The sequence below is a fragment of the Salmo trutta genome, unplaced genomic scaffold (assembly GCF_901001165.1).
Source record: "Salmo trutta unplaced genomic scaffold, fSalTru1.1, whole genome shotgun sequence".
Lineage (NCBI taxonomy): Eukaryota > Metazoa > Chordata > Actinopteri > Salmoniformes > Salmonidae > Salmo > Salmo trutta.
The window spans coordinates 1-19,005 of NW_021822806.1; the positions used below are offsets into that span (position 1 = coordinate 1).

Consider the following 19,005-nt stretch of genomic DNA (forward strand, 5'->3'; position numbering starts at 1 on the left):
ACTCACCTGTGGCCCCACAACACCTCCTGGACCTGGGGGTCCCGTCTTTCCTTGGAAACCCTGGAGAGAGAGAGAGAGAGAGAGAGAGAGAAGGGGGAAAGAGGGGGAGGGAGAGCAAGAGATAGAGAAGAGAGAGACATTAGTGGATGGATAGGTATATTTAGGTAACTTCTTGTGACCTCTATCCTCTACTCACCGGCTCCCCTCTCTGACCTGGGTGACCCGGAAGTCCATCTTTCCCCGCTGGACCCTACACACACACAGGAAGGGACATCACAGTCACACAATTCAACATCCTGTTACACTACAATGACAGCAGAACTGAGCATCCTCAATAGTAGACTCTTTTGTGTGTGTGTGTGTGTGTGTGTGTGTGTGTGTGTGTGTGTGTGTGTGTGTGTGTGTGTGTGTGTGTGAGTGTGTGTGTGTGTGTGTGTGTGTGTGTGTGTGTGTGTGTGTGTGTGTGTGTGTGTGTGTCACTCACGTTGGGTCCCTTGGGTCCTGATTCCCCGTTCCGTCCTTGTGGCCCTTGAGGCCCCTAGACAACACATAAATTAATCAATCAAACAGTCAATCAATTAATTCATCAAACACTTATCCAACTAATCAAACACGTATTCAACCAATTAAGAAGTTAGCCAGTTAGCCAATTAACAAATCAACCAATCAAACACTTACACAACCAATCAACCAATCAACAAATGTACTAATTAACAAATCAGCCAATCAACTAAATAACCAATCAATCAATAAGCCGATCAATGAACCATGATGTTCCTGTCCTTACCCTGTCTCCAGTTGGTCCATGAGGTCCATCATGTCCAGAGGAGCCCTGTGACAGACAGCATGGAAAACAGACAAATCAAATACAATTGTATTGGTCGCAAATCTGTAGTTCTGCCCCTGAACAAGGCAGTTAACCCACTGTTCCTAGGCCATCATTGAAAAGAAGAATTTGTTCTTAACTGACTTGCCTAGTTAAATAAAGGTTAAATAAAGTTAAAATATGTTTTTTTAAATAGACATATTTAGTAAATATTCTTGTGGGTGTAGCGAAATGCTTGTGTTTCTAGCTCCAACAGTGCAGTAATACCTAACAATACATAACAAAACACGCAAACATAAAAAGTAAAAGAATGGAATCAAAAAATCTAGAAATATTAGGACGAGCAATGTCAGAGTCCAGAATATAAACATATATGTACAGTTCCTGTACATATTCAGATCCCTTGACTTTTTCCACATTGTAACGGCCGTCGTCAGAATGAGACCAAGGTGCAGCAGAGGATGTGTATTCATATTCAAGATTTTAATAAAAAGAAAATAGAACACTATACAAATAAACAAAAAAACGACAGCCGACAGTTCTGTCAGGTACTCACAACGAAACAGAAAGCAATCACCCACAAACCCCAAAGGAAAAACAGGCTGCCTATGTATGACTCCCAATCAGCAACAACGAACTACAGCTGTTCCTGATTGAGAGCCACACACGGCCAAACCAAAGAAACAAACCAACATAGAAAAATAAACATAGAACGCCCACCCATGTAACACCCTGGCCTAACCAAAATAGAGAACTAAAAACCGCTCTCTATGGCCAGGACGTTACACACATTTTGTTACGTTACAGCCTTATTCTAAAATGGATTTAAAATAAAAATCCTCAACAATCTACACACAATACCCGATAATAATAAAGCAACAACAGGTTTTGAGAAATTTTAGCAAATTTATATAAATAAAATATAAAAATCTACGTATTTACATAAGTATTCAGACCCTTTGCGATGAGACTCGAAATTGAGCTCAGGTGCATCCTGTTTCCATTGATCATGACATCTGGAGGAAACCTGGCACCATTCCTACGGTGAAGCATGGTGATGGCAGCAACATACTGTGGGAATGTTTTTCAGTGCCAGGGACTGGGTGACTAGTCAGGATCGAGGGAAAGATGAACGGAGCAAAGTACAGTTTTTTGAATGTTATTTTCAAAAATGTCTAAAAACCTGTTTTTGCTTTGTCATTATGGGGTATTGTGATGTCATTATGGGGTATTGTGATGTCATTATGGGGTATTGTGATGTGATGTCATTATGGGGTATTGTGTTTAGATTGATGAGAGAGGGTGTCACGTCCTGACCAGTAGAGGGTGTAGTTGGGTCAGGACGTGGCAGACGAGTCTGTGTGTTTGTTGTTTCATTAATTTTGGCCGTGTTACTTCCAATCAGGCACAGCTGTAGAGGGTTGTGGCTGATTGGGAGTCACAAATAAGTGGCCTACTTTGCCTTTTGGGTTTGTGGGGAATTGTTGTGTGCACTGCGTTTGTTCGAGCCTGCCACACTGTTGCGGTTGTGAGTATTGTATGTTGTTTTGTTTGTTTCAAGTGGATGCTCTACTTTTTTTTTTGAACATTAAAAAATATGAGTATCCACACTTCCGCTGCGCCTTGGTCCTCCTTCGATGACAATCGTGACAGAGGGGAAAAAAACATTTAATTCATTTTAGAATAAGGCTGTAACAAAATGTGGAAAAAGATAAGAGGTCTCAATACTTTCCGAATGCACTGTATTCAATTATAGAATACTATACTATACATTATACTATTATCTAATAGAATACTATACTGTATGCTATACTATTATCTTATAGAATACTATACTGTATACTATACTATTAACTTATAGAATACTATACTATATACTATTAACTTATATAATACTATATTATATACTATAATATTAATCAGTGTGCGTGAGACTGAGGTTATGCTCCAAATGGCATCCTATTCTCTATGTAGTGCACTAATTAAAAATAGTGCACTATAAAGGGAATAGGGTACCCTTACCAAAGGCACCCTATTCTCTGTGTAGTGCTCTACTTTTTAGGGTGCCATTTGGGATGCATGCTGTGTTATGGCTATTACTGCTGGATAGAGAGTTTATGATGACCTCATAATGATTAGAATGGATTGAACTCTGACCTTTCCCCCTGTCTTCCCTGTTGGTCCCTTGGCACCCCGGCCCCCACGCACCCCCTGTAGGAAAAACAACAGTATTACACACACAGATAAACACACATAAGCAGACACAAACACACGCACGCACACACATATGTACACACACAGACAGTACTCACGTTAGGACCCCTCTGTCCTGCACTGCCTGCTTCCCCACCGGGACCCTGTGGAAGAGAAAACAGGACAGACCGTTACCATGGGTACACCATACAGTCCATTACCATTACCATACCAACACTCATGTATTAACAACATGTCAATATTTTCAATATACTGTTCTTGACAATAAACTGTACCTGACAAAATACTGCACTTGACAATATACTGTACTTGACAATATACTGTACCTGACAAAATACTGTACTTGACAATATACTGCACCTGACAAAATACTGTACTTGACAATATAATGTACCTGACAAAATACTGCACTTGACAATATACTGTACTTGACAAAATACTGTACTCGACCAAATACTGTACTTGACAATATAGTGTACTTGACAATATACTGTACTTCACAATATACTGTACCTGACAAAATACTGTACCTGACAAAATACTGTACTTGACAATATACTGCACCTGACAAAATACTGTACTTGACAATATACTGCACCTGACAAAATACTGTACTTGACAATAGAATGTACCTGACAAAATAGTGTACTTGACAATATACTGTACTTGACAAAATACTGTACTCGACAAAATACTGTACTTGACAATATAGTGTACTTGACAATATACTGTACTTGACAATAGAATGTACCTGACAAAATACTGTACTTGACAATATACTGTACTTGACAAAATATTGTATTTGACAAAATACTGTACTTGACCATATACCATACCTGACAATATACTGTACTTGACAATATACCGTAACTGACAATATACTGTACCTGACAATGTACTATACTTGACAATATCCTGTACCTGACAATATACTGTATACTGTACTTGACAATAAACTGTACCTGATAATATACTGTACTTGACAATATACTGTACTTGACAATGTACTGTATACTGTACCTGACAAAATACTGTACTTGACAATATACTGTACCTGACAATATACTGCACTTGACAAAATACTGTACTTGACAATATACTGTACTTGACAATATACCATACCTGACAATATACTGTACTTTACAATATACTGTAAATGACAATATACTGTACCTGACAATATACTGTTCCTGACAATATACTGTATACTGTACTTGACAATATACTGTACTTGACAATATACTGTATACTGTACCTGACAATATACTGTACTTGACAACATACTGTACTTGACAATATACTGTATACTGTACCTGACATTACTGTACTTGACAATACACTACACTTGACAATATACTCTACTTGACAATATACTATACTTGACAATATACTGTAAATGACAATATACTGTACTTGACAATGTACTGTATACTGTACCTGACAAAATACTGTACTTGACAATATACTGTACCTGACAATATACTGCACTTGACAAAATACTGTACTTGACAATATACTGTACTTGACAATATACCATACCTGACAATATACTGTACTTTACAATATACTGTAAATGACAATATACTGTACCTGACAATATACTGTACCTGACAATATACTGTATACTGTACTTGACAATATACTGTACTTGACAATATACTGTATACTGTACCTGACAATATACTGTACTTGACAACATACTGTACTTGACAATATACTGTATACTGTACCTGACATTACTGTACTTGACAATACACTACACTTGACAATATACTCTACTAGACAATATACTATACTTGACAATATACTGTAAATGACAAAATACTGTACCTGACAATATATTGTACTTGACAATATACTGTACTTGACAATATACTGTACTTGACAATATACTGTTTACTGTACTTGACAATATAATGTACCTGACAATATACTGTTCTTGACAATATACTGTACCTGACAATATAATGTATACTGTACCTGACAATACTGTACTTGACAATATACTGTACTTGACAATATAATGTATACTGTACCTGACAATACTGTACTTGACAATATACTGTACTTGATAATATACTGTATACTGTACCTGACAATATTCCATACTTGACAATATACTGTACTTGAGAATATACTTTCTTTGTGTTTTCTAAAGCACCGACTTGATGAAAGTGTGTTTCAACTACATAGAAACACAATATAAATACAATAAATATTGACGTGTCCATGTCCAGCAGGGCCCGTGTAGCATAGAATTACATAGGATCTCTATGTTATGAATATCTATATATGGGTGCGTTGGTAAATTCAATCTGGCTATCTACTCCTATTTCAGAGCACTCTCGCCCGAGTGTGCCAGGGCGCAGAATAACTGATGATTTTGTGAACAGTCAACACCCGTTGAATATGGCCGGTGTCGGTAAATGTTGTCAAAAAAGCATCATTAAATTGTTGCCAGTAGCACAGTTACAGTCACCAACGCTCTGGATAACATGAAAACAGCCTAACCAGCTCTGCTGTCGAGTAAAATGGTCAGAGTGAAGTGTTCTCTCATTTGTGTCTGGAAGTAGAAAGTAAGCTAGCCAACGTTGGCCAGCTAGCTCAGGTGCTTAACTGCCGTTGTGAGGTCAGAATGCTCGGATCAACCTTACTCTCCGGCCAGATCTGCCAGTGTGCGCTCTGAACGCTCCTAGAGCGAAACACTCTGAATTTATGAACGGACAATCTGACAACGCTCTGAATTTAGGAACGGACAATCTGACATCGCTCTGAATTTAGGAACGGACAATCTGACAACGCTCTGAATTTAGGAACGGACAATCTGACAACGCTCTGAATTTAGGAACGGACAATCTGACAACGCTCTGAATTTAGGAACGGACAATCTGACAACGCTCTGAATTTAGGAACGGACAATCTGACACCGCTCTGAATTTAGGAACGGACAATCTGACAACGCTCTGAATTTAGGAACGGCCAATCTGACAACGCTCTGAATTTAGGAACGGACAATCTGACACCGCTCTGAATTTAGGAACGGACAATCTGACAACACTCTGAATTTATGAACGTCCAGAGCGCACTCTGACAGTCCAGATTGAATGTATGAACTCCCCCTATGGTAAAGCCTCCCTCTACTACTCACCCTCTTCCCCTTCTCTCCCAACACTCCAATAGATCCAGGAAAACCATCCGTGCCCTGTTGACACACACAGAAACATTACTGCTACGTTCAAACAATGTGTTAGCCTTCTCTGTGTTACTGCTACGTTCAAACAATGTTTAGCCTTCTCTGTGTTACTGCTACGTTCAAACAATGTTTTAGCCTTCTCTGTGTTACTGCTACATTCAAACAATGTTTTAGCCTTCTCTGTGTTACTGCTACATTCAAACAATGTGTTAGCCATATCTGTGTTACTGCTACGTTCAAACAATGTTTTAGCCATATCTGTGTTACTGCTACATTCAAACAATCTGTTAGCCTTATCTGTGTTACTGCTATGTTCAAACAATGTGTTAGCCATATCTGTGTTACTGCTACGTTAAAACAATGTGTTAGCCTTCTCTGTGTTACTGCTACGTTCAAACAATGTGTTAGCCATATCTGTGTTACTGCTATGTTCAAACAATGTGTTAGCCTTATCTGTGTTACTGCTATGTTCAAACAATGTGTTAGCCATATCTGTGTTACTGCTACGTTAAAACAATGTGTTAGCCTTCTCTGTGTTACTGCTACGTTCAAACAATGTTTTAGCCATATCTGTGTTACTGCTACGTTCAAACAATGTGTTAGCCTTATCTGTGTTACTGCTACGTTCAAACAATGTGTTAGCCTTATCTGTGTTACTGCTACGTTCAAACAATGTGTTAGCCATATCTGTGTTACTGCTACGTTCAAACAATGTGTTAGCCATATCTGTGTTACTGCTACGTTCAAACAATGTGTTAGCCTTATCTGTGTTAACTAATATGTTTATTTGTTTACTTGATATATTTACTCCTCTCACCTTAGGTCCTTTTTGTCCCGGATACCCCGGCAACCCTGGAACTCCCAGTTTACCCTGAGAGAGAGAGAGAGAGAGAGAGAGAGAGAGAGAGAGAGAGAGAGGAGGAGAATAGAAGCAGAGAAGATTGAGTCTTCTGGAAATGTTGACTTCATATAACTTTTTGATACAAGGTAATGCCTAGGCTTTAGCTCAGTGGGCTAGCGCAGACAACAGTGGTTCAAAATCGTATTCAAACACGCTCCCCCAACCCCCTTCCTCCCACACACACACACACCCCATCTGTGTACCACCTACCTTTTCTCCAGCGATACCCACGGCTCCAGCCTCCCCCAGGGGTCCAGCCTGTCCTTTAGGTCCTTCAGGACCATCCTCTCCCCTCGACCCTGGGACCCCGTTATCACCCCCGTCACCTTTCAGCCCATCTCTCCCTTAGAGCCGGGGAACCCATCCTCACCCTACAACCCAGAACAGATCAGAAACACAGAGATAATTCAGGGTAGTGCTGTGTAAAACACAGAGATAACTCAGGGTAGAGCTGGGTAAAACACAGAGATAATGCAGGGTAGTGCTGTGTAAAGCCAAGGTTAACTCAGGGTAGAGCTGGGTAAAACACAGAGATAACTCAGGGGTAGAGATTGTGTAAAACACAGAGATAACTCAGGGGAAGAGTTGTGAGCATGTGCTGAACCACTGACAAGTGTCTTCACTGACATTTTCAACCTCTCCCTGTCTGAGTCTGTAATACCAACATGTTTCAAGCAGACAACCATAGTCCCTGTGCCCAAGAACACTAAGGTAACCTGCCTAAATGACTACCGACCCGTAGCAGTCATGTATGTAGCCATGAAGTGCTTTGAAAGGCTGGTCATGGCTCAAATCAACACCACTGTCCCAGAAACCCTAGACCAACTCCAATTTGCATACCGCCCTAACAGATCCACAGATGATGCAATCTCTATTGCACTCCACACTGCCCTCTCCCACCTGGACAAAAGGAACGCCTATGTGAGAATGCTATTCATTGACTACAGCTCAGCGTTCAACACCATGGTGCCCACAAAGCTCATCACTAAGCTAAGGACCCTGGGACTAAACACCTCCCTCTGCAACTGGATCCTGGACTTCCTGACGGGCCACCCCCAGGTGGTAAGGGTAGGTAACAACACATCCGCCACACTGATCCTCAATACAGGGGCCCTTAAGGGGTGCATGCTCAGTCCCCTCCTGTACTCCCTGTTCACTCATGACTGCACGACCAGGCACAACTCCAACACCATCATTAAGTTTGCTGATGACACAACAGTGGTAGGCCTGATCACCGACAAAGAAGAGACAGCCTATAGGGAAGAGGTCAGAGACCTGACCGTGTGGTGCCAGAACAACAACCTCTCCCTCAACGTGATCAAGACAAAGGAGAGGATTGTGGACTACAGGAAAAGGAGGACCGAGCACGCCCCCATTCTCATCAACAGGGCTGTAGTGGAGCAGGTTGAGAGCTTCAAGTTCCTTGGCGTCCACATCACAAACAAACTAACATGGTCAAAGCACACCAAGACAGTCGTGAAGAGGGTACGACAAAACCTATTCCCCCTCAGGAGACTGAAAAGATTTGGCATGGGTCCTGAGATCCTCAAAAGGTTTTACAGCTGCACCATCGAGAGCATCCTGACGGGTTGCATCACTGCCTGGAATGGCAACTGCTCGGCCTCCGACCGCAAGGCACTACAGAGGGTAGTGTGTGAGGCCCAGTACATTACTGGGGCCAAGCTTCCTGCCATCCAGGACCTCTATAGCAGGTGGTGTCAGAGGAAGGCCCTAAAAATTGTCAAAGACCCCAGCTACCCTAGTCATAGACTGTTCTCTCTGTTACCGCACGGCAAGTGGTACCGGGGTGCCAAGTCTACGTCCAAGAGGCTTCTAAACAGCTTCTACCCCCAAGCCATAAGACTCCTGAACAACTAATCAAATGGCTACCCAGACTATTTGCATTGCCCCCCCCCCCCCCCCACCTCACGCTGCTGCTACTCTCTGTTATTATCTATGCATAGCCACTTTAATAACTCTACCTACATGTACATACTACCTCGACACCGGTGCCCCTGCACATTGACTCTGTACCGGTACCTCCTGTTTATAGCTCCACTATTGTTATTTACTGCGGCTCTTTAATTATTTGTTCTTATCTCATACTTTTTTAGGGATTTTCTTAAAACTGCATTGTTGGTTTTTCACGGCCGGATGAAAAACGTATCCGAATTAAACGGCCTATTTCTCGGGCCCAGAGTCAAATATGTGCATATTATTAGTAGATTTGGATAGAAAACACTCTGAAACTGTTTGAATGGTGTCTGTGAGTATAACAGAACTCATATGGCAAGCAAAAACCTGAGAAAAAGTCAACCAGGAAGTGTAGGATCTGAGAAATAGTTATTCTTTCTCGTCCCTTTCGAAACTACAGTATCTGTGGTGTTACGTAGCACTTTCTAAGGCTTCCATTGGCTGTCTAAAGCCTTCAGAAAGTGGATTGAGCCTTCTCCTGTCTCTGGGCAGAGTATAGTAACTCAGTTTCTGAGTGGTCTGCCAGAGGACAAAGAGATTGGATATGCGCGTTCCCGCAAGCACGCTGTTTTTTCTTTTCCTCCTTGAATGAATACACTATTGTCCGGTTTGAATATTATCGCAATTTTACGTTAAAAATACCATACAAATTTATTTCAAACAGCGTTTGACATGCTTCTAAGTACGGTAATGGAACATTTTGGCTTTTTGTGTCTCGAATTGAACTCGAGATGGCGAGCTACGTACTCAGAATATTGAAAAATGTGCTTTCTCTGTAAAGCTATTTTAAAATCTGACACAGCGGTTGCATAAAGGAGTAGTCTATATATAATTCTTAAAATAATTGTTATGTATTTTGTCAATGTTTATGATGAGTATTTTTGTAAATTCACCGGAAGGTTTTTGGTGGGAAATACATTTTCTGAACATCAAGCGCCAATGTAAAATGCTGTTTTTGGATATAAATATGAACTTTATCGAACAAAACATACATGTATGGTATAACATAATGTCCTAGGAGTGTCATCTGATGAAGATCATCAAAGGTTAGTGCTGCATTTAGCTGTGGTTTGGGTTTATGTGACATATATGCTTGCTTGGAAAATGGCTGTGTGATTATTTGTGTCTATGTACTCTCCTAACATAATCTAATGTTTGCTTTCGCTGTAAAGCCTTTTTGAAATCAGACAATGTGGTTCGATTAACCTGTCTGGGCTAGGGGGCAGTATTTTCACAGCCGGTTAAAAAACGTACCCGATTTAAGGGCTTGTAAGTAAGCATTTCACTGTAAGGTCTACACCTGTTGTATTCTGCACATGTGACAAATAAACTTTGATTTGATTTGTGAAAGATAGAGATATCTCAGAGTAGAGCTGTGTAAAACCAGGGATAACTCAGGGTAGAGCTGTGTAAAACACAGAGATAACTCAGGGTAGAGCTCTGTAAAACACAGAGATAACTCAGGGTAGAGCTGTGAAAAACAGATATCTCAGGGTAGAGCTGTGCCTCTCTCACCTTCTCCCCTTTGCTTCCCTTCATTCCTCTAATTCCGTCCGCTCCCTGTGGCACAGAGACAGAGAACACACACTTACAATGGAACCCAGAGACAGAGAACACACACTTACAATGGAACCCAGAGACAGAGAACACACACTTACAATGGAACCCAGACACTGAGAACCAGATCAAACAGAATGGAACACATAGATTTAGAATGTACCTTCACTCAGAATCAGAACAAACAGAATGGAACACATAGATTTAGAATGTACCTTCACTCCTCTTGATCCTGGATATCCTATAGGCCCCTGGACTCCTGGTGGGCCCTATACACACACACAGAGAGACACGTCAGTAACATCACACACACACACACACACATCCACACACACACACACACACACACACACACACACACACACACACACACACACACACACACACACACACACACACACCACACACACACACACAGGTAGACTTACTGGTAGTCCCTTCTCTCCTGGAGTCCCCTCTCTCCCTGGGTGACCCTGTAGACACGAGGACAAGATAATATTGTTGAGAGCGAATATGTGTGTATGTGTATGTGAGTGTGCAAGTGTGTTAGCATGTGTGTGTGTTAGCGTGTGTGTGTGTGTGTGTTAGCGTGTGTGTGTGTATGTGTGTGTTAGCATATGTGTGTGTGTTAGCGTGTATGTTAGCGTGTGCGTGTGTGTTAGCGTGTTAGTGTGTGTGTGTTAGTGTGTGTGTATGCAGTACTCACGGTAGGTCCATCATTCCCAGGTAGTCCCTGCAACCCTTTCTTCCCTTGGGGCCCCTGAGAGAAAAAGCATGGGTCATTTTAATTACAACCTACACCTTTATTTTGACATATCTCATCATATCATATGGAATATGTCATATAAAGTATATGTGTATATGTGTTGGCATGTTTTAATCACAACCTACCCCTTAAATTTGACATGTTTAATATGCAGTATATGTTGACAACATGTTTGGGACAGTCCTACCTTAACTTTGACATGTTTAATATGGTAGGACAGTCCTACCTTAACTTTGACATGTTTAATATGGTAGCACAGTCCTACCTTAACTTTGACATGTTTAATATGGTAGGACAGTCCTACCTTAACTTTGACATGTTTAATATGGTAGGACAGTCCTACCTTAACTTTGACATGTTTGATATGGTAGGACAGTCCTACCTTAACTTTCACATGTTTAATATGGTAGAACAGTCCTACCTTAACTTTGACATGTTTAATATGGTAGGACTACCTACCTTAACTTTGACATGTTTAATATGGTAGGACAGTCCTACCTTAACTTTGACATGTTTAATATGGTAGGACAGTCCTACCTTAACTTTGACATGTTTAATATGGTAGGACAGTCCTACCTTAACTTTGACATGTTTAATATGCAGTATATGTGGACAACATGCTTGGGACAGTCCTACCTTAACTCCTGGCAAGCCTACCAGGCCCTGAGGACCAGGAAAACCCTGTTAGAGACAGACAGAGAGAGGGAGTTAAGAGTGTGTCGGCATGTGTGTTACTGAAGTGCAGGTCAGATGCTGTTTGTTCACCCAGCCTGCTAATTACCCATTCGCCACAGCCTGACTACATGTGATAAAGCGAACCTGACCCTAACCTGCTAATATAGAAAATGCACTGTACAGTCAGAGATGGCGTCAAAAAATGTTGACAGACCTTTTTAGACAGGCTTATTTTTCTGCTTATCATTTACAACGTTTTGGCTATTTGTTAGTCAACTTGGGTCTATACTTAGATACATGCAGCTTCTCTTCTGTCATTACTTGTTGTCCTAGACAAGTGGTTCCCAAACTTTTTATAGTCCCGTAGCCCTTCAAACATTCAAACCTCCAGCTGTACCCCCTCCAAACCTTTTATAGTCCCGTGCCCCTTTAAACATTCAACCTCCAGCTGCGTACCCCCTCTAGCACCAGGGTCAGCGCACTCACAAATGATGTTTTTTAGCATCAATGTAAGCCTGCCACACACACACACACACTATACAATACATTTATTAAACATAAGAATGAGTGTGAGTTTTTGTCACAACCCGGCTTGTGGGAAGTGACAAAGAGCTCTTATAGGACCAGGGCACAAATAAAAATATATAATAATAAAATAAAAAAACAATAATCAACATTTTTCTCTTTATTTAACATCTTACAGAAAAAAACGTATTTGTTCATCAAAAATTGTGAATAACTCACCACAGGTTAACGAGAAGGGTGTGCCTGTCCTAGAAGACTAATAAACCCTTGCTCACCATAATGTCATTAATAAATAGAATGAATGTTTCAATCTAGTTGACATCGGTAAAGTTTGTTATCTCTTTCCTATTTCATCTCTGCTTCTCTCGCGCAGCAAAGACATTTAGGGACCGGGGAGAAAATGTGATAACTTTAAACAAAACGGGAAAGAACTTCTGCTCAAAATTTCCAAATGAAATCAGTTGAATGGGTTTTAAGAAAATGAAAAGATGTTAAAAAGACCCAACATGTTTTTGATAAGATTGTAGTTTGGGTTGGATGCATATTTTATGTGGTTGAAAAACGATCCGTTTTTATGATGCTGATAAAGACAGCACTGCCACCTTTACAGGCGGTCTCTAACTGCTCATTCACTCTCTCAAGATGCCGAAATAAATAAATAATATTTCTCCACTCCTGTTTCCAAGTCAAAATGTACATTTGGCGTTTCATTTTACTGCAAGAAATGCTTAATTCCGTAGGAGTTCATATTGTATTAGGCTATGTGAGAGGTTATAAACCTACAGTTAATATGATATTAGACTATGTGAGAGGTTATAGACTATGTGAGAGGTTATAAACCTACAGATAATATGATATTAGACTATGTGAGAGGTTATAAACCTACAGTTAATATGATATTAGACTATGTGAGAGGTTATAAACCTACAGTTAATATAATATTAGACTATGTGAGAGGTTATAGACTATGTGAGAGGTTATAAACCTACAGTTAATATTATATTAGACTATGTGAGAGGTTATAAACCTACAGTTAATATGATATTAGACTATGTGAGAGGTTATAGACTATGTGAGAGGTTATAAACCTACAGTTCATATTATATTAGACTATGTGAGAGGTTATAAACCTACAGTTAATATGATATTAGACTATGTGATAGGTTATAAACCTACAGTTCATATTATATTAGACTATGTGAGAGGTTATAAACCTACAGTTAATATGATATTAGACTATGTGATAGGTTATAAACCTACAGTTCATATTATATTAGACTATGTGAGAGGTTATAAACCTACAGTTAATATTATATTAGACTATGTGAGAGGTTATAGACTATGTGAGAGGTTATAAACCTACAGTTAATATTATATTAGACTATGTGAGAGGTTATAGACCTACAGATAATATGATATTAGACTATGTGATAGGTTATAAACCTACAGTTCATATTATATTAGACTATGTGAGAGGTTATAAACCTACAGTTAATATGATATTAGACTATGTGATAGGTTATAAACCTACAGTTCATATTATATTAGACTATGTGAGAGGTTATAAACCTACAGTTAATATTATATTAGACTATGTGAGAGGTTATAGACTATGTGAGAGGTTATAAACCTACAGTTAATATTATATTAGACTATGTGAGAGGTTATAGACTATGTGAGAGGTTATAAACCTACAGTTAATATTATATTAGACTATTTGAGAGGAAATAGACCTACAGTCGGTGTCCAGATACTATTCCATTTAACCCATCTGAACAGTACAGCTCCCTTGACGTGCCATCATCCTCTTTTAACCACTTCACCAAATCTTCCCCAAACATTACACTACTGTTCTGGTTCTCTGTTATATTTCTTTTCATCTATCCACGTCACAGCTTTTCTCTTGTTGAATTCAACTCCGTCGTGGTCCTTTCTGTCTCAGTGGTGTGTATCTGGGGCGTTACAGATGGGCCCTATAGCTGAGTCTGAGACTCCGCACTAACAGATAGAAATAATGACAGAAAAACCCTCACTGGAGCCTATAGATATGATTTGTTTTCTCTTTATTCAACCTGCCCACCACCCACCCGCTCTTCATACACACAATGTTCCATGAAGCTAAACCCGCCCGCCTCACGGATATAACCGCGGGGGACATAACCGCGGTGGACTGTCGGTTATGAGTCTACCCGCACATCACTAGTGTGTGTGTTTGTGTGTGTGTGTGTGTGTGTACCTGCAACCCAGGGTTTCCTTGCTGCCCGGATGCTCCCATCTCCCCCGGAGGTCCCTGTAGACAGAGGAAATGACATCATTGACACCACTCTTCCAGTTGATGTAAACAAAGGGTTCTAGAGTGAACAGTTAGGGTTCTAGAACGTCTCAGTCATCATACTCACCAAGTTTCCCTTAGAACCTTGGATTCCATCCACTCCTCGGATACCCTGAAGAGGAGGAGACAGGCCAGAGAGGGGGGAAGAGGGGAGATTGGGGAGGGGGGAAAGAGAAGAGGAGCAAAAGGAGAGAGGGGAAAGGGGAAACAGGGGAAAGAGGACCAAATCATTTTGAAGAAGAGATACTAACCTGAGTCTAGATTGTCATTAGTGCTGTCTGTCCAGTAAACATCCAGATATCAGACCAAGCTGTGAGGCTGTAGCTAACTGAGGGAGCTGGCAGGGCTTCCTTCCACCAAGAAACAACAGCTTTATAGATGCAGTAAACATCCAGATATCAGACCAAGCTGTGAGGCTGTAGCTAACTGAGGGAGCTGGCAGGGCTTCCTTCCACCAGGAAACAACAGCTTTATAGATGCAGTAAACATCCAGATATCAGACCAAGCTGTGAGGTTGTAGCTAACTGAGGGAGCTGGCAGGGCTTCCTTCCACCAGGAAACAACAGCTTTATAGATGCAGTAAACATCCAGATATCAGACCAAGCTGTGAGGCCTTCAGGCATTGAAGTTGTTCTGCTAGGTGTGTGTGTGTGTGTGTGTGTGTGTGTGTGTGTGTGTGTGTGTGTGTGTGTGTGTGTGTGTGTGTGTGTGTGTGTGTGTGTGTGTGTGTGTGTGTGTGTGTGTGTGTGTGTGTGTGTGTGTGTGTGGTTAGAACAGGTGTAACCAACATGTAACACCCGCAGGTCACAGACAACATGTTGAAAGGTGTTATATTGGCAGACAGACAGAAGCATACCTAATGAATTCTAATCTGATAAGATGTTAACATATTTCATGTGATGTTAATGTAATGTTAACATATGTATCATTACCATACTAGTTTGTTAGCAGCAAGTGGAGACAGGTTGGAGTGGAGGTCAGGGTTCATGTTTTAATGAGTATTGGAGCTACAGCTACAAAGCCTTTAGGTCTACAGTATAGTAAGGATGAAGTCTTTAGGTCTACTGTATAGTAAGGATGAAGTCTGTATGTCTACAGTATAGTAAGGATGAGGTCTTTAGGTCTACAGTGTAGTAAGGATGAAGTCTTTAGGTCTACAGTATAGTAAGGATGAAGTCTTCAGGTCTACAGTAGAGTATGGATGAGGTCTTCAGGTCTACAGTATAGTAAGGATGAAGTCTGTAGGTCTACAGTATAGTAAGGATGAAATCTTTAGGTCTACAATATAGTAAGGATGAAGTCTTCGGTCTACAGTATAGTAAGGATGAAGTCTTCAGGTCTACAGTGTAGTAAGGATGAAATCTTTAGGTCTACAGTATAGTAAGGATGAGGTCTTTAGGTCTACAGTATAGTAAGGATGAGGTCTTTAGGTATACAATATAGTAAGGAAGAAGTGTTTAGGTCTACAGTATAGTAAGGATGAAGTCTGTAGGTCTACATTATAGTAAGGATAAAGTCTGTCGGTCTACAGTATAGTAAGGATGAAGTATTTTCCTGCGTCCCAAACGAGTACTTATTCCCTACAGAGTGCATTCATTTTCACCAGGGTCCAGAAGGCACCAAATAAGGAATAGGGTGCCATTTGTGATGATATCTATTTTCTCAGGCTTGGATGAGGACTAGGAGGAGGAGGAAATGCTGGAGTTAGGGTCAGAATGGTTACGGTCAGAGATAAGGTCAAAGGTGAAAGGTACTCACAGGCTGACCTGTAGGGCCAGTGTGACCTCTGGGTCCGTTTAACCCTCTGGAACCCTGGAGGTCAAAGATCGAAGGTTTTACGATCACACAGCAATCAATAATAACCAATCAATAGTCAATTTCCAGTGTGTGCGAGCGTGCGTGCGTGTGTGTGTGTGTCTGCGAGCGTGCGTAAACACTCACAGCATCACCTGGCTGTCCTCTTGGTCCTGGTTGTCCTTCTGAACCCTAAAATACACATACAATAAATACACACATGCAACACACACACACATTAATATGTAAAACACATACACACACAAACGTCTTACCCTCTCTCCTGACACCCCAACAGTACCGTGGGGGCCTGGTTTTCCTATCTCCCCCTGAGAAACAGAGAGAGAGAGAGAGAGAGAGAGAGAGAGAGAGAGAGAGAGAGAGAGAGAGAGAAAGGGAGAGCGAAAGAGAGAGAGGGAGGGGAGAGGAGAGAGAGAGAGAGAGAGAGAGAGAGAGAGAGAGAGAAGACATTACATACACAAGACAGGTTAAGAGAATAATCATGACAGTCACGTTATCAAAGATAGAAAGTTGAAACGGACAGTTACTCACCCTGTGTCCCTTGTATCCTGGAAGACCTGGCAAGCCATCAAAACCCCTGTCACCCCTGAGAGAGAGAGAACAGGACAGAGAGAGAGAGAGAGAGAGAGAGAGAGAGAGAGAGAGAGAGAGAGAGAGAGAGAGAGAGAGAGAGAGAGAACAGAGAAAGAGAACAGAGAGAAATAGAGAAAGGGGGGTTATTCCCTCAGACTATCCCGTTCATAGGACCAGTTGCAGAAGTTAGTGAGTTTGAAGGAGAGCTGGATAGGGTTTATATACATACTGTACAGTCAGCATAGAGAATAAGAGATGGATAGGGTTTATATACATACTGTACAGTCAGCATAGAGAATAAGACATGGATAGGGTTTATATACATACTGTACAGTCAACATGGAGAATAAGAGATGGATAGGGTTTATATACATACTGTACAGTCAGCATGGAGAATAAGAGATGGATAGGGTTTATATACATACTGTACAGTCAGCATGGAGAATAAGACATGGATAGGGTTTATATACATACTGTACAGTCAGCATGGAGAATAAGACATGGATAGGGTTTATATACATACTGTACAGTCAGCATGGAGAATAAGAGATGGATAGGGTTTATATACATACTGTACAGTCAGCATAGAGAATAAGAGATGGATAGGGTTTATATACATACTGTACAGTCAGCATGGAGAATAAGAGATGGATAGGGTTTATATACATACTGTACAGTCAGCATGGAGAATAAGAGATGGATAGGGTTTATATACATACTGTACAGTCAGCATGGAGAATAAGAGCTGGATAGGGTTTATATACATACTGTACAGTCAGCATAGAGAATAAGATACAGTGAGCCAATCAGAGTTGATCTAGTACTATCCTCTCTCACCTTTCCACCGGTCTCACCCGGAGCACCCCTGTTCCCATCCGTGCCAGCGCGACCCTGGAACACACACACACGTTATGGTGTTGTTTGCATACGAATGGGACGTACTGAAATAGTATTTGAAATGTCAATCTGTACACTGAACAGTCTTGTTAGACAGACAGAGTCTCACCCTCTTCCCTGACTTTCCATTCATCCCTGCTTGGCCCATAATACCTCTAGGACCCTGTGGGGGGAGAGAGAGAGAGAGGGAGAGAGAGGGAGAGAGAGAGGGGGGGGGGGAGCGAGAGATAGTGAGACAAGGGATAGATTAATTGATCATAAGATGTCATCCAATCAGATAGGTAGCTGTGTGTTGTCATGACTCTAATCAGACATGCCATGTGTAGTCATGGCATTATGACTTACCGCTGGTCCCATCTCCCCGGCTACTCCCTTCAGCCCCGAAGGACCCGGGTTACCCTGGAAACAGAGAGGTCAGAGGTTAAATCAGGAACTCTTGCAAGCAGTAATGTCTTCTCTCTCTCCAACCTTACTTCACCAGAACCTTGATTAAGGCTAAACAGAAACTCTTAGAAGACAGTGGACTGTTAGCATTTCTCATAGGAAAACATGTCACAGTTAGCCACCATGCTAACACCAGCTGGGTATGGACATGTATCCTCACCAGCGGTCCAGGACGTCCCATAAGGCCTAATGGTCCAGGTGGTCCCTTCATAGACAACTGGGGAGAGAGAGAGAGAGAGAGAGAGAGAGAGAGAGACAAAGGCAGAGACAGAGACAGAGACAGAGACAGAGATAGAGACAGAGACAGAGACAG

At 41.1% G+C, this 19,005-nt stretch overlaps 1 protein-coding gene across 1 annotated transcript in view; it reads right to left on the reverse strand.

Annotated features, from left to right (window-relative positions):
* Positions 1-7,463: 7,463 nt before the first annotated feature.
* LOC115184961 (collagen alpha-1(XI) chain) overlaps positions 7,464-19,005 on the reverse strand; it is a 41,456-nt gene continuing 29,914 nt past the window's right edge. The window contains exons 13-28 of the mRNA XM_029745541.1: positions 18,853-18,909; positions 18,594-18,647; positions 18,358-18,411; positions 18,189-18,242; positions 17,310-17,363; positions 17,033-17,086; positions 16,905-16,949; positions 16,722-16,775; positions 15,031-15,075; positions 14,868-14,921; positions 12,068-12,112; positions 11,372-11,425; positions 11,094-11,138; positions 10,881-10,934; positions 10,624-10,668; positions 7,464-7,505 (exon numbers count right to left, since the gene is read on the reverse strand). Of these exons, the coding sequence (XP_029601401.1) occupies positions 7,464-7,505; positions 10,624-10,668; positions 10,881-10,934; positions 11,094-11,138; positions 11,372-11,425; positions 12,068-12,112; positions 14,868-14,921; positions 15,031-15,075; positions 16,722-16,775; positions 16,905-16,949; positions 17,033-17,086; positions 17,310-17,363; positions 18,189-18,242; positions 18,358-18,411; positions 18,594-18,647; positions 18,853-18,909 (810 nt within the window). The remainder of the gene's footprint in view (positions 7,506-10,623; positions 10,669-10,880; positions 10,935-11,093; positions 11,139-11,371; positions 11,426-12,067; positions 12,113-14,867; positions 14,922-15,030; positions 15,076-16,721; positions 16,776-16,904; positions 16,950-17,032; positions 17,087-17,309; positions 17,364-18,188; positions 18,243-18,357; positions 18,412-18,593; positions 18,648-18,852; positions 18,910-19,005) is intronic.